This window comes from Macrobrachium nipponense, chromosome 20, assembly GCF_015104395.2.
Source record: "Macrobrachium nipponense isolate FS-2020 chromosome 20, ASM1510439v2, whole genome shotgun sequence".
NCBI lineage: Eukaryota > Metazoa > Arthropoda > Malacostraca > Decapoda > Palaemonidae > Macrobrachium > Macrobrachium nipponense.
This window is the reverse complement of record NC_061089.1, coordinates 69779070-69796569: the sequence shown is the minus strand read 5'-3', so window position 1 is coordinate 69796569 and position 17500 is coordinate 69779070. Positions and strand designations below refer to the sequence as shown.

The 17500-nt window shown below is 37.2% G+C and overlaps 1 protein-coding gene across 1 annotated transcript in view; it reads left to right on the top strand.

Moving 5' to 3' along the window:
• The window catches only part of LOC135194967 (venom allergen 5.01-like), a 134384-nt gene that overhangs the window by 58768 nt on the left and 58116 nt on the right, over nucleotides 1-17500 (top strand). Inside the window, 1 exon segment of the mRNA XM_064221212.1 lies at nucleotides 659-780. Within this exon segment, the coding sequence (XP_064077282.1) occupies nucleotides 659-780 (122 nt within the window).

Genomic DNA, 17500 nt, shown 5'->3' with positions numbered 1-17500 from the left:
TGTAGTAATGTTTCTTATTTGATTCTAGAACGAATTACGTTTGTTTGTATGTTTCTCATTTGATTTTAGAAGGCAGTAGGTGATTGGTTTGTTTGCTAAGATTCCAGCTGCATAAAAAAAATGTAAATTTATTTTTGTTCGTTTCTTTGTCCAGTTTTCAGCCAATGTTACTTCTAAAATTATGTAAATTTAAACACATTTTTTTTATTTCCATGTATATAACTGTATTAGAACTAGGAAGATAAAAAATAGTAAATATATTTTTGTTTGTTTTGTTTTGTCCGGTTTTCGGCCGATGTTACTTCTAAAATCATGTAACTTTAAACGCATTTGATTATTTTTTCCATATATATAATAACTTAATTAGAACTAGGATGATTTTTGTTACCTATAGATCCTTAAGAAGATGAAATTATTACCAACTAAAAAAGTCCCCTTCGGTTAACATATATGAAAGTATATTAATTCCGAGATAGAGCGAATTGGATATTAAAGGACATTTGTAGCTTAATGCATGTAGAGTACATGTATGTATATCTAATTCTGTATTTGGTGGTACTGAACACACATGGAAGAGACGTGACTGAGTGTAGTATCATTTTACTTTAAGATCCTTTCATTTTCCTATTTTCATTTTCCTGTGTTCCCCTTATTGCAGAGAGTGGAGGACTTACCTGTCAGGATAAGGAATTAATCCTGAATACCCATAACACCCTTAGACAAAAGGTGTCTATGGGTCATGTTCGTAACCAACCACCTGCCATCAACATGCGTACTATGGTAAGTACTCCTCCATTCAGTATTCTTATAACTGTTTATTTGCATTTTGACTCCTGTTTTCTCTTGTTTGTCTGTTCGATAGCCTGTCTTCCTTGTGTTTGTCTCGCTTATCCTTGGAATCATTACAACTCCTTCTGCATTGAGGGAGATCAGCTCTCATATTGTTATTATTATTGTTATTATTATTATTATTATATTATTATTTTTTTTTTTTTTTTTGCTCTATCACAGTCCTCCAATTCGACTGGGTGGTATTTATAGTGTGGAGTTCCGGGTTGCATCCTGCCTCCTTAGGAGTCCATCACTTTTCTTACTATGTGTGCCGTTTCTAGGATCACACTCTTCTGCATGAGTCCTGGAGCTACTTCAGCCTCTAGTTTTTTCTAGATTCCTTTTTCAGGGATCTTGGGATCGTGCCTAGTGCTCCTATGATTTATGGGTACGATTTCCACTGGCATATCCCATATCCTTATTATTCTATTTTCAGATCTTGATACTTATCCCTTTTTTCCCTCTTTCTTTCTTCTTCAACTCTGGTGTCCCATGGTATTGCGGCATCAATGAGTGATACTTTCTTCTTGACTTTGTCAATCAACGTCACGTCTGGTCTGTTTGCACGTATCACCCTATCCGTTCTGATACCATAGTCCAGAGGATCTTTGCCTGATCGTTTTTCTATCACTCCTTCAGGTTGGTGCTCGTACCACTTATTACTGCAAGGTAGCTGATGTTTCTTGCACAGGCTCCAGTGGAGGGCTTTTGCTACTGAATCATGCCTCTTTTTGTACTGGTTTCTGTGCAAGTGCCGGGCATTCACTTGCTATGTGTTTATGGTTTCATTTTTCGTATTGCACTTCCTACATATGGGAGAGATGTTATTTCCGTCTATCGTACTTTGAACATTATCTGGTTCTTAGGGCCTGATCTTTTGTGCCGCTGTTTTATCATTCCTTCAGTTTCCTTCTTTAGCTCTCCCCTCTGTAGCCATTGCCAATTGTCATCGCTGGCTAGTTCTTTAGTCTGTCTCATGTATTGTCCGTGCATTGGTTTGTTGTGCCAGTCCTCTGTTCTTTCTGTCTTTCTCCTGTCTCTGTATATTCTGGGTCTTCGTCTACTTTTATTAGTCCTTCTTCCCATGCACTCTTTAGCCATCGTCTTCACTGGTTTTCAGATATTGCCCCAGTGCTCTGTTTTCGATGTTGACGCAGTCCTCTATACTTAGTAGTCCTCTCCTCCTTCCTTTCGTGTTATGTATAGTCTGTCCGTATTTGCTCTTGGGTGAGTGCTTTGTGTATTGTCCATTTGTTTCCTGGTTTTCTGATCTATGCTGCGGAGTTCTGCCTTCGTCCATTCCACTATTCCTGCGCTGTATCTGATTACTGGCACTGCCCATGTGTTTATGGCTTTTATCATATTTCCGGCGTTGAGTTTTGACTTGAGTATCGCCTTGAGTCTCTGCATATATTCTTTCCTGATCGTGTCCTTCACTCTTGGTGTTTTATATCTCCTCCTTCCATTATTCCCAGGTATTTGTATCCTGTCTCATCTATGTGTTTGATGTTGCTCCCATCTGGTAGCTTTATCCCTTCAGTTCTCGTTACTTTGCTTTTTATTAGTTATTATTATTATTATTATTATTATTATTATTATTATTATTATTATTATTATATTATTAAAAAATCCTCATAGTAACACGAGTCTTCAAATTGAAAAGAAAACAATTCCCACCTAGTTATGTAAATGTACATATATTTAAATCTAAAACTTTAAGGATAGCTTTCGGGGATCTGTTCGGTTCCCCTTATGATTGATAAGGGGAACCGAACAGATCCCCGAAAGCTATCTTTAAAGTTTTAGATTTAAATATATGTACGTTTACATAACTGTGGATTTGTTTCTCCATTATTATTATTATTATAAGAACTTTGCCAACAGGAGAAATTATAGGTCCAGATTCTCAAACTTCTGTCCGCCGTCAATTAAACCTTGGCCATAACTCTCTCACCTCAATAGCTAGGCTTAAATGTCTGCCATACTTATTCAGCTAATGAATTGCTCTCAAATAACGCCAAGGTTAAAAGTGACCTTTGTGTGACCTTGATGGTGACCTTACTAAAAATAGCCGCTCGCCGGGACATCCATTCATGTGCCAGAACATGCTCTTAACATATTATGCGCTTAGAGAGAAAAGACGGGAGCGGAGGGGAGGGATCAGTATTTATTTGTTGAAGCTATTAGAAGGAAAAATTCCCAGTGTTTTTATGTAGTGTTTTTAGTTTTTTTTTGTATCTGAAGTTCTTAACCTCTCTCTCTCTCTCTCTCTCTCTCTCTCTCTCTCTCTCTCTCTCTCTCTTCGTAACTATTGACTGTTTTGCTGCCTCAACGTAATCGGATGGGAAGGGTTAGTATTTTTTTTTTTTTGGGGGGGGACCTATTAGAAGGAAAAATTCCCGTTGCTTTGATTTAGTGTTTTTCTTCTGTTTGTATGTGAAGTTCTAAACCTCTCTCTCTCTCTCTCTCTCTCTCTCTCTCTCTCTCTCTCTCTCTCTCTCTCTCCTGCAAATATCTGCACCACCTGCAGCTTAGTACAGCCTCTCCACAAAGTTTACTAAACATTCATTCGCGAATCCCATTTGGCGACATCCGACGAGGAGCCTCTCTCGCCCCTCGACGAAAGAAGGGCCTTAGCGCGTCCTTCGACAACGCCGCGGGATTCTGGCCCTACGGAACCCCTCCGTAAAAGCCTCTGCTGCCCTGGGATCCCCCCCCCCAACCCCCGCCCCCATCGCACGGAGTTATATAGCACTTTGTGGACCAAGGCTATACGCGTGCTATAGTGGGTTTTTTCGGGCGGCGGAGCCTCCCTCGGCTAACGAGTTTTCATGTTTAATGTTACAGTTTAATGTTAACGAGCGGCTGGCGGCCAGATAGCGCCGGCCAAAAAGGAATCATCGCTGCTGCTGCCGCCGCCGCCGCCGCCGCCGCCGCCGCCGCGCCGGCTTTTGCGATGGGACGGGACGCCCTAAACAGCCTTAATAGTTTAAAACCCCCCCCCCTCCCCCCCCCCCCATCCCACCCGTACCCCCCCTCCCCACATCACCCCGCTTTCCGTCTTACGGCCTTTGAGGAGGAGGTGCTGCTGCTGCTATTCTCTCTCTCTCTCTCTCTCTCTCTCTCTCTTTTACGAGGTCCTCCCCTTCTCATGCCCTCGCCTGTGCTATGCCCATGCCCCAAATCTTCCACTATCCCTCCCTCTCACATTCGCTGCTATCATTTCTCTCCTCCTCCTCCTCCTCCTCCTCCTCCTCTAACATGCAACCTCCTTACGGTGCACCTCACCCTCCCTCCTCACCTGTCGCCTATGGCCAAATGAGAATTTAGGGATCCTTCATTAGGGTGGTTCTCAAGGGCTTGTAGCTGTATACGTCATACTGTTCTTGGTCTTTTTTTTTTTTTTTTTTTTTTTTTTTTTTTTTTTTTTTGCTAAATATAGTTTTGGCCAAATTCACTTTTCATAGAATGATTGTGGTCGTGAGTTACTGTTGCTGGGATGATCTTGAGAGGGATGCTACTTTTTCTTCTTTTTATCTTTTTTTTTTAACCTCCATGGCTTCCATAATTGAATTCATCGGCTTCACTTTCCGTTTGGTGTAGATATATACGTATATAGGAACGCAGACACTGGCACTCAACTACACAACACACACACACGTATACATATATGTATATATAAAATTACTGATGGATGTATTGATGAGAAGAGGAGTGGCTGCAGGTATAACTGATCATTATTAGGTTCAAGAAAAAATTAAGACATGAAAATAAAACTGCAGCAAAGACAAGCAAGCTTGATACAGAGGAAGGAGGGAAAGCATGTAAAGTGTGGAAATGGAAAGTTTGAGGGACGTGGGAGGAGGAAATAGAAACAGTGAGTGGTTGGATAAGGAAACGGAGAAATTAGTGATGGAAAGGTGAAGTTATTTGGGTGTGTTATTGCAAGATAGGATTGCCTACAGAATCACGGAAGTATAGCGTAATGTATCAGGGAAAGCATTATGGTAAGATCTTGAATGATTAAAAAGGTCAAACAGACGAAGAGACAGAAGGTCTGACAGGAAGGAGTTGTTGTTGATGTTTAGTAGAAAGAATCAGTATAGACAGCACATTGATTAGTTTGGTGTGAAATTGAGGCTAAGGACAAGTGTGTGTTTGGCCTCATTGGCTGTCTAATATGATAACTGACAGATTGGTGTGAAAATGCAGAGAAAAGTGGTGCCACTTTGACAGAAAGATATCTCTGTAAAATGAAATTTTAAGAAGAATGGGAGAATTGGGCAGGAAGCAACAAAGTGACGTGCTATTGAAATAGAGAAGATTTTGAACGTGCTGAAACACAAGTGAAACTGGAAAAAGATTAAATTAAGGTTATTTGAAAGTGGAAAAAGATTAAATTAAGGTTATTTGAAAGTGGAAAAAGATTAAATTAAGGTTATTTGAAAGTGGAAAAAGATTAAATTAAGGTTATTTGAAAGTGGAAAAAGAGTCAATTAACGTTATTCGAAAGTGGAAAAAGAGTCAATTAAGGTTATGGAAAGATAAAACAGGCTTACGACTTCGTACAGAAGAAAAGAGAGAAAAAAAAATATTCGGGTAAAATAATCTCGTGATAAAAGATGAAAGCATTAATAGGCTGTCAGAAGGTAAAGCACTTCATCACAGGCGGACCAATTATCTTTCGGAGCTGTTGTATGCTGGCAATATGTATGCCGGTTGATTAATGGCAAATGAACTTGATTATTAGTGAATGCCTGTGGAAGTGAATGATGAAGTATGAATGGTTTGCATATTTGAAGGAATTTAATATTCATGGAATTTTAATGGGACGGTTGTGATTTATTAATGTGTCTTTTTTTTATTTTCTAATATCATCTTTCTGTTTCCTATTATTTTCTCAAAATTTCTTTTAAATGAACACCGTGTTCTTTGGAAGCTTGAATTTCAAGTCAGTGGCCTCTGTAGGGCTTTTTCAACATGAATTGGGTTTATCTTCTGAATAATAATAATAATAATAATAATAATAATAATAATAATAATAATAATAATAATAAATAATAATAATAATAATAATAATAAAATTATAAATTAAGTGTTAAAAATATATTTTTAGCTTGTACAATAAACATATTTTTAATACTACTGTGGCTTTTAATTGTCAATATTATATACTCGTTACGGAGGTTCCTTAGTTCAAATCATCATAATAATAATAATAATAATAATAATAATAAATAAATAATAATAATAATAATAATAATAATTAATAATAATAATAATAATAAAGAAAGGGAAAAAAATGGATAAGTATCAAGATCTGAAAATAGAAATAAGAAGGATATGGGATATGCCAGTGGAAATCGTACCCATCATCATAGGAGCACTAGGCACGATTCCCAAGATCCCTGAAAAGGAATCTAGAAAAAACTAGAGACTGAAGTAGCTCCAGGACTCATGCAGAAGAGTGTGATCCCCTAGAAACGCACACATAGTAAGAAGAGTGATGGACTCCTAAGGAGGCAGGATGCAACCCGGAACCCCACACTATAAACCACCCAGTCGAATTGGAGGACTGTGATAGAGCAAAAAAAAAAAAAAAAAAAAAAAAAAAAAAAATAATAATAATAATAATAATAATAATAATAGCTTTTTTAATATAATTTCTTGTATGTTAATGCACGCATGATTTGACATACGTAATTCTGGGCAGAGCGAAACTTTTGAACTGAGAGAAAACATACAAACTTTTTTAATATTATTTTGCTTCATCGGTTCTGGCCGTTGATGTCGTGACGTTCGCTTAGCATACAAATAGAAACGATTAATCTCCGAATCTTGAATCTTCCCTTATGGCATCTCGCACCCTCGGGCGAGCCATAACTCGTAATCAGACTGTATGTACCGTAATTGTTTAATGGTGTTAAACATGCCCTCGGCTCCTCGGGGTAAATGAATGTTTTGTCTCTTCCTTCTTTCTCTTCGTGTTCCATTAGGTATTCTGTCAGTGTTTACCATTAAAAAAAATGCAAGTGAGACCTGGGCCGAGAGAGAGATTTGGCCAGACGACGCATGCGCACGGTGATGTTTTGACATACTTGAGTAAAAGGCTTTTGACACATTGATTTATACCTCTTTTGTCCGAATGCTTATGCTAATAGGGAGGGGGGGGGGCAAATAGCCTATGACAGCGCAGACGGCTTTAAAGTGTGATTTATAACTGGCCTCTCCTCTCGACGAAGGGAAATATTTCGGTAAAAATCAATTTTCTCTCTCGGAGTCATTTGTATTCTTTGAGTCATGTTAGCGCAACATGGCAGCAGCAGCCTCTTAGAGTGAATACGATCATTCTTTTGTGTCTGTGCTTGACTGTTTTTCTTATTTTCACCTTTATTTTAATAGCATTATTTGTGTGATGGAAAACACTTGAAATTAGTTTCCCTATGTCATATTCATGTGACGATAATATCGATATAAAAATAATGGTTTTCCTTTGCTTGTTTTCCAAGAATGAAAAAAGTAAATAAATAAATACAATGGCTGCATTTGCTGAATATTTTGGTTACAGTAGATCTTCTCAAATAGAATTCTTTGCAATATTTTTAGGAAAGAATGTTACTGTCTTTATTGCCTTTCTATCTCGTAGGGATAAATAAATGATAATTAAATAGCATTATCTCTCTCTATTCATCATTCAGACATTGCACGATTTTCGATAGTTACCAATAAGTGAAATCATCCTCGTTCGTTGATTTGCGTCTAGGCAACACCTTTATACGGTATTCGTGGCGTTTAGGAAAGTCTTAGCGGACGATCCAAGTGCGCTTTATGGAATTATTTTCCTGTAGTTTATTTAAGAAATAGTAAGAACTAACTTAGCATCATCTGATAATAAGACCGTCTGCTACCTTTTCATTTTTTCAGAAGACGGCATAATAACCGCTAGTATCTATAAAATATACGTTTGTTGTGTCACTATCAGAAGCTACCGTACGTTTAATGTTAGTCATTATAGGTTATATGAAGTTTTATTGAGATTTTTTTTCATTGTCTCTCATTAGGTGCGCGTGATTGATAGTCGACCCAATCGCGTGTTTGGACGTCAAGAGATGTTTTGTTCGATTATGCGAAGGCGAGAACCATTCTCTGAGAGAGAGAGAGAGAGAGAGAGAGAGAAATTGACTCGTATATACTGGCTGCTCACAGAGAGAAGAAGAGAGAGATTTGGATCTTGACTGCTTACAGTTGGAGAGAAAGAGAGATTCGTACGTTGCCTGCTTACATATATATATATATATATATATATATATATATATATATATATATATAGAGAGAGAGAGAGAGAGAGAGAGAGAGAGAGAGAGAGAGAGAGAGAGAGAGAGAGATTTGTGTGTTCACTGCCACCACGGAGAGACAGACATACTCGTATACTGACTCCTTAGAGAGAGAGAGAGAGAGAGAGAGAGAGGAGGGGAGCTATTGATTATCAAGCAATTAACGCAGTACTTATTGGGCAGGCACTTTTGAGAGAAAGGGCGTGTTTGTGTCTGTCTTCATTCCTCCTGAAGCCGCTGACGATCATAATTATAATTCGGGCGTTTCGAGTTGATTAAGTCTGTACGTTTACAGAAAATAAATCTTCGTGTATAATTTACTGTGGATTTTTTTCTCTTTTCTCTTTTTTTTTTATTTTTACTGAAACTATTTCATAAACGATATGCATAATAAAAGTCAGTATGTTTACGGAGAATTAAAATGATGTCTTCGTTTATCGCACACCGTTGGTTTTATCACCTTTATTTTTAAGCTTTTTTTTTTTATTTTTTTTTATACTAATAATCAGTTTCATGCACGAAATGCATATTTAAACTTCATTTCTTACGTGTACATTTATCTGATTTACCTGATATACACTGCGCACTTCATGAAGATTTTGTGTTCCAATATTCCCAGCTCATTTCAAAAGAAAATGAACACTTCTTAGCCCCTGCTATTATATACATTGATCCCTGTATTTTGAATTCCGATATCCATCATTTGCTTGGAGCAAGCACGGGGTAGCTTAATGCAATAATATATCTGATAGGGGGCATGACATTTTATCAAAGGCAGCCATCTCTCGTGCGTGTAACTAATATTATATTTGGTCAAAATATCGCAGACGGCTGTAATTACATAGCTGTCTCCATCCTTCATGCGCTCTCAAAGGTTGCCGAAAAGTCTAAATATATAATATCGCCCGCCGGCCTTTGATTAGTGGGGTACCTTGACTCTAGCATTGCTTCCTGAGGTAGCTGGATTGTGTTGAGGAAATAGGTAACTAGATGTTCCTTTCAGATCGAACTGGTTAGAGCCAAGGCAGCCTTGTTCCAATTGACTTTATGCCCGCTGCCTTGGACTTCTCTATATATATAATCACGAGGCTTCGATAGATAAAGATTTAAAACTAAATATCTTATTCGTTGGTAGTTGTGTAAGTGATGCCTTTCGCTGAGATGATCGGCGGCAAAGAATTGCCGATAGTATTCTTAGAGAGATTATTCCGTCAATGTTCTGTGGTCATGATTGCTCTAGTTCTCAAAGAAAAAAATTAAGTCAATCTTAGTTTTACCAGACCACTGAGCTGATTAACAGCTCTCCTAGGACTGGCCCGAAGGATTAGATATTTTTACGTGGCTATGAACCAATTGGTCACCTAGCAACGAGACCTACAGCTTATTGTGGGATCCGAGCCACACGAAATCGAGAATTGAATTTCTATCACCAGAAATACATTCCTCTGATTCCGCGTTGGCCGATCCGGGATTCAAACTTCGGACCACCGGATTGGCAGCCGAGCACGAAAACCACTCGTCCAGCAAGGAACTAGTTCTTAAGAGAAACTTCATTGTTAGCTTTGAAAATAAGATGATGCCATTTTTCATTGTGGTTATTCGCTCCACCCTCAATTGGAAGTGAAGAATCTGTTTACCTTAGCGGGAATCTTGAACAGATGAGTGGTGTAGTCAGTACAGCGTGAAACCGAAATTTTGATAAGTAGCCGATCTCGTACCGTGTTCCTTTTCCTTGATTCATACTCTTTGTTGATTACTTCTCAGATGTGCATAGCGTGTCCTGCACAAGAAAGTTTTATCTATTTAATAAATGCTATTTATTTATTATTCGTAATGCTTCGTGCATCTACAGATTTCCTGATATAAAATATTCTCCTATTTAGAACAACATTCTTTTAGTAATTATTGCTTCTTTTTACATGTTCAGTAACTGCCCCTTGGACCACCATCGGAAATGTGTCTTGCTCTATTTCAAAGGTGGACGTCCATAGACCACTTCAGAGTTTTTCTTTTATGATTGCTTCATCTTAAAACTGAACCTGTACAAAACGCGTGCATGATCTGCCTTTGTAAGTAAGTGCGTGTGACGCGCTTCAGAGAGCGTCAGTATCCAAATTCTCTTGAGATGCCATGGCGCCGCATTGGCCAGTGCTTAGAGGTATTTCGTTTCTCTTTGAGCCTGGTTACTAGATGCTAGACGACTCTCATTCAGTCAAAGCTTTTACTGGTAAAATCAGCTGATATACATTTGCCCGCGTGAGTGCAAAGTATAGTTTGATCTGCCTTTTCTTATGCTTCTCTTCTCTTGTTATTTATTTTTTTCTTTATTCTCTAAAAACTTTCTTAGCAAGTTCATGAATGATCCTTACAGTTTGTCTCATAAATCTTTGCATGCATTGAATTTTTTTAATCGTTGATTTCAGTTAAATTACCAAAATTTAGTCAACAGAATTCGGTAGCCAGCAGACAATTTTCGTTTGGTCAGGAAAGTTGACCGTCTGAATATTTGAGTTAGTTTTTTTTTTTTTTTTTTTTTTTTTTGTGACAGACTGATTTCAACTACTGGCGTCACAACGACAGTGGTCATCGACACCAGTGATTGTGTGAGCAGACTTAAATTTACTATCAAGAGAGAATGCGAGATCATTTTAAAAAAAGGGAGCTGGATTTTTTTTTTTTTTTTTTTTAGGTATTACTGAAGGTCATTATATTGAACAAGACAATTCGACGATAATTTCTCTCTCTCTCTCTCTCTCTCTCTCTCTCTCTCTCTCTCTCTCTCTCTCTCGTGCTTGCGTGCAGGTACCCTGATGCATATCGCAACCCTCGACATTTAGAATTTTAAACCTTTTAACTTGGATTGCTTTTGGAAGCAACTTTATTTGAAAGCACCCACAGGAGCTTAAATGTTTTGTCATCATATTCGTTACATATTTTTTTTTCTTCGTAATTGGTTCGTTTGTCTAAATGTGTAGTAATCAGTGGTAGCAACCCCATTTTCCCCTAATCTCACAAAGCTGTCAGTGCGGAAGGCATATCTATAATTGAATCGAAGGGCCCAATCACGCCTCCCCAAATCAATACATTATCTCGGGTCAGCGATGATATGTCGACTCGTGTATCGTCCGCAAAAATCGACCCTCTTCGACACGTACGGAGCCTACAGATTTGTTCTCTTCGTTACGTGGTGCCCGAGAGTGTCGCTGCTAAGAACTCCGCAATGTTACGTATTATTATTTTTATATTATTATTCAGAAGATGAACCCTACTCATATGGAACAAGCCCACAGGCAGACTTGAAATTGAAGCTTCCAAAGAATATTATGGTGTTCATTAGGAAGAAGTCAGAGGAAGGGAAGGGAAATACGAAAAGAAGATAAGAATAAGAAAAAATAAATAAATAGATAAAAACGTATTATAAAAGGAAGAAAAAATTAATACAAAATAAGTAAATAAATAAAAACGTATTATAAAAATAAGAAAAAATAGATAAAAATAAATAAATAGATAGATAAAAACGGGAGAATAGTATTATGGCAGTAATGCCATGCATCTTCGATTGAATTTTTGAAGAAGTTCTAAGTGAAGAACATCCCAAGGGATACATATTCCTCTTAAGATAATATGATGACGACTGGAATTCAGTTTCCAGATTTCAGACGTCCTAGGTTTCTCCCCAAGGGAAAGCACTCGGGTCCCCTGTCAATTCGCCCAGCAACAGTGGGGTGGCCCCCAATCGACAATGCCAATAGCATCATGAGGCCACTAAAAGTGACGTGTTGGCATCTATAAGTATTGTTGTGTGGGTCAGTAGTTGTGTGTGCCCCTTATGGCCGTGGCGTGTGGCCAATACGAGGTCCTTTTTTTTGGGGGGTGGGGGTGGGGGGTGGGGGGGATGTTAGTCACGGTCTCATCAAAGCGGTTTTGTTCGCCAAGACAAGACGTGACCTCAGGATAATTCGTCATCATTGTTGGCTCAGGGGAAGAATTGGTTTTCCAACAAGCTTTTGGTGACAGCGTCGACAAATGACTTCGAATTGCTCTCTCTCTCTCTCTCTCCTCTCTCTCTCTCTCTCTCTCTCTCTCTCTCTCTCTCTGCGGCCACTTACCAGCAGCAGGGGCAGCTGCTACATTCTTTCCGATACTGACATATTTTTCGGATTCCTTGTGCAACCCGCAGTACGTTGCTGCAACGCCGCCGGTGGCATATTTTTGCAACTTTCGTTTGATAATGCTCAAGATATAATGAGGGAGTATCAGGCACGTATGACTACCGCTTGTGATTGGATGTAAGTGTTTGAGTGTGTGTGTTTGTATACAAGTTTCATCCAAGTTGCTTCCAGGACATTAAGGAAATTTTGTCATCCTGATCCCAGGGAAGATTTGGCTTGGCAACAGAGCGGCTTCAACGTTTGTTTCTCTCTCTCTCTCTCTCTCTCTCTCTCTCCTCTCTCCTCCTCTCTCTCTCTCTCTCTCGTAGTAGCCATCTTGCTTGGTGAGACGTACCCGCGTGAAGTCACAATAATCAACAGATATCACAAGTTTAACATACGACTAGAATTTGAGAAATATCTAGAAGTGTTCGTGAACTATCGGTGATAAGATTAGTGTGAAAATAGTAGGATAAAGCGTCTTCTAAGTTAGTTTATCAAGTGTAATACTATAAATCAGAACAAGATGGCAGTAAGTTCCAACTGCGGGAAAAGGTGGCGTAATTTGGCGTGTCTAGCAGATTCGCAATACGATGAGGTAGCAGGAAGGGAACTGGCATTTCTCATCTATGAATCAGCAACAGTCCTAACCAAAAAGATACAAAAAGCATTCATAGATATATTAGAATGATATAATCCTTCAAACTGGAACAAATCTAATGAAACATCTTGAAAATAATTGAAGAAGTTCCAAATAAAATCCAAGTGGTCAAGAGACTCATAAAGAAAATATACATAAACCAACATATTCCTCCGAACAAGAAAATGAATAAGGTGAATCTTGTGAATATACTAATTGATGCATTAGGAAAAAGAATGCCAAAAGCATGCAAACTGTGTAAGGTTTGGTATAGCATAGTCAATCCACAAAACCTAATCAGAAAATGTGCTGCATGCAACATTCCGACCCATCCACAGTGTCTGAGGTAATACAAGATTTGAGAAAAGATACAAGAATTTTTTGTTCAACATGTCTATCATGGATAGACAATGTTATTAAATCAAGATTGAATGTACAAATAGTTGAGGATGAAGAAGAAGAGGAAGAGGAAGAAGAAGAAGAAAAAGAAGAAGAGGAAAACGGAAGAGAAGTAAACAAAAATGAAATGACGAAAAATAAGGAAAACAAAGAACAAGATAAAAGTATGGATGCAGAGATACTCATTGATACTACATATGAGGCAATAAAGCAGCATACCTACGAAGAAATAAATTACGATATGACAACAGAAAAGCAAATCCCGAAGAGGCTCTACCCAGATCTATACAATGACGGGAAAGAGGAAAAAATAGACAAGAAAGACAAAATCTGCAACCTTTTGAAAAGAGGGAATTGCAGATTTGGAGAAAGATGTTACTACAAACATCCTAAGATATGTCAAAACTATGAAATATATGGTAAATGGTGCATACTTAGATGGATATGGGATGATTGCAGAGATCTGCATCCAAAAAATATGTAAAAACCTAAAAGAAGGAAAAGGATGTAAAGTTCGACAAAAAATGCAAATATATGCACCCTGTAGCCATGAATCATAATCAAATAAATAACCAACCAAGTAATAATAAAATCCAAAATAAGAAAGAAACAAATAAACAGAGAAATCAAGAATATCAGGTAAAAGAGAAAAGCAAACCACCAAATGAGATATGCAGAGTCAGCAAAGAATTTCAAAGCATCAGCTCCGAAATTCTACTCAAGAGATAATATAATGTATTTATTATGCAAGAGGGATATTGCAGAAACGGAGAAAATTGCAGATTCAGACACAAAATGAATAATTATGATGAAGGAAGATCAAATATTATGGAAAAAGTTGGATTTTTTTAATGTCAGAATTTCTGGAAATGAAAAAAAGAACAACATACCAGAACAGGAAAGAGACATGGGAAAATCCTTATTACTATCAGTATTAAATGAAGGAGAAACACGCAAACCATCATAGTGATGAATGCGCAGGGTTTGGTTTAGTTACGAGTAACTCAAAAAGAAAAATAGAGTACTTAGAAGAACTAACCCAAAATGAAAAGAAAATAGATATAATGAATATAAGTGAAACCTGGTATTCCCAAGAGACTGGGAATGATGATCAAATAAAAGGGTTCCAAACTTATAGATCAGATAGAAAAAATAGGAATCAAGGGGGAACCGCAATATATGGGGAAAAGGACAAAAAACAAGGAAAACTATATAGAGAAAATATAGTAACTCAGAATGTGAACTAATAGCGGTAGAATTTGAATCTGAAAAATTGATGAACATAGTAATATATAGACCTCCTAATACTAAAGAGTTTGACTTAATAATTGAAAATTGGATGATATATGTAGAAATCACAAGGACTGGACTATTCTCCTATGGTGACTTCACTTTCCTTTCGTAGAATGGAAAGAACGAATAGGAGATTGTGGTTGTACTTATACATATAAAAAAGAGAGTAATAGTAGTGCAGAAGATAAGAGGCATTTGAAAAAGCTATTAGATATGCTACTAGAATACAACATTCAACAAATAAATCACCTGCCAACAAGAAAGGAAATTTACTTTAGACCTAGTATTTGTGAACGAGATGAATTATGTTAAAGAAATAATAGTTTATAATGCGAGTATTTCAGACCATAATGTCATTAGGAATTAACAGTTCATTCCAAAGCAAGTGAAAATAGAGATAAGCAAGAAATGAAAAAGTGGGAAGGATATGGAAAATACAACTTCTACAGTAAAAATATAAAATGGTCAGAAATTAATGAAGAATTAAACAAAGATTGGGGATAAACATTTTCGTAAGTGATGACATAAGGGTAAATACGGAGATATTATATAAAATATTGGAGATAATAGTGGAAAAATATATACCGAAGAAGAAAAGTAAACATCATTCATGCATACCAAGAAGACAGAAGAATCTTGTTCCAGAAAATCAGAAAGTGGAAAAAAACGTTCTTGCAAAAGAAAAAAATGCATGGAAAGTTATAGAACTAAAAAGTAAGATAGAAAATGCAGAAAAAAGATTATACAATCAAAAGAAAATGAAAAACGGGACTTGGAAGAAAAAAACCCTATTAAATATCAAGCAAAACAACCCCAAAACTATTATCTCATATGCGAAGAAGATGAATAAAAGAAGAATAGAAATAGGCCCTCTGAGAATTGAAGGGAGATTAACGAATGAAAAAAAGGAAATTTGCAACATACTGGCAGAACGTATAAGAGAGAATTCACCCCTAGAATAGATAATGAGATAATGATATAGAAGTAAGGGATGAAAATAGTGAATATTTAGCTGACATAGATATTAATGAAGCTGATATTGTGCAGGCTATTAATGAAATTAAAAATGGAGAGGCTGCTGCAGGGCCTGATGAATTCCTGCTATTTTGTTAAAGAAAGTAGTTCATTCTATCGCAAAGCCACTTGCAATATTATTAAGACAAAGTGTAGATTACAGGCAAGATATGATGAGCACAAATTAGCGTATATTACCCCTACTTTCAAAAGTGGATCAAGACTAGAGGCAAGTAATTATAGGCCTGTGAGTCTAACATCACATATAATGAAAGTGTATGAAAGGGTAATGAAGAAAAATATTATGAAACATTTAATAAAAAATAATTTGTTTAATAAAGGACAACATGGTTTCGTACCCGGAAAAAGTACACAAACCCAACTGTTAGTCCACCGTGAAAACATATTCAAAAATATGAAAAGCGGAAATGAAACAGATGTGGTTTATTTAGACTTGCAAAAGCTTTTGATAAAGTAGACCATAATATTATTAGCGAAGAAAATTAGACACAATATCGTGGATAAAGTAGGAAGATGGTTAAAAGAATTTTTACACAACAGAAAACAGATAGTTATTGCAAACGACGAGAAATCGGATGAAGCCAAGGTAATATCCGGTGTGCCGCAAGGTACGTGTTAGCTGCAATACTGTTTGTTATTATGATGAAGACGATAGACAATAATGTTAAGGATTCGGTAGTGAGTAGTTTCGCAGATGACACAAGAATAAGTAGAGAAATTACTTGTGATGAAGATAGGAACGCTCTACAAGAGACCTTAACAAAGTATATGATTGGGCAGAGGTAAATAGGATGGTATTTAACTCTGATAAATTTGAATCAATAAATTATGGAGACAGAGAAAGAAAGCTATATGCATATAAGGGACCTAATAATGAGACCATCACAAATAAGGAAGCAGTTAAAGACCTTGGTGTGATGATGAATAGGAACATGTTATGCAATGATCAAATAGCAACTCTGTTTGGCAAAATGTAAAGCAAAAATGGGAATGTGTTACGGGCACTTCAAAACAAGAAAAGCTGAACACATGATTATGCTTTATAAAACATGTTCGTAGTCCACTTGAATATTGCAATATGATATGGTACCCACACTATCAAAAGGATATTGCACAAATAGAGAGTGTACAAAGGTCCTTTACAGCTAGAATAGAAGAAGTTAAGGACCTAGACTACTGGGAAAGACTACAATTTTTAAAATTATATAGTCTGGAAAGGAGAAGAGAACGCTACATGATAATTCAGGCATGGAAACAGATAGAAGGAATAGCAGAAAATATCATGGAACTAAAAACAATATCAGAAAGAGCAAGCAGAGGTATATTACTAGTCCCGCCCCAAAAATATACCAGGAAAAATAAGGAAAGCACACAGGACATTATCCACTACGCACCAGCATCGATAATTGCAGCGTCTATTCAATGCGTTGCCAGTCATCTGAGGAATATATCAGGAGTGAGCGTAGATGTGTTTTAAGAATAGCTCGACAAATATCTAAACTGCATCCCAGACCATCCAAGATTGGAAGATGCAAATATACCGGAAGATGTACTAGCAACTCTCTGGTAGACATTAGAGGTGCCTCACACTGATACCTGGGGCAACCCGAACAAGATGTAAGGTCTGTAAGGTAAGGTAAGGTGGCCTCTTCTTCGACAATACCTTCAGTCATATTTCTAATCCTTTTAATTCCTGTATTTGTAGGCTCCCAATTTCATTTGTCATCATATCCTCTCACTTTTCTTTTTTGCGTTTTTCTCGCCTGTCGCTTTTCGGTTTTTTATCTTCCTAACTTTAGTCCCTAAGCTTTTCTTTC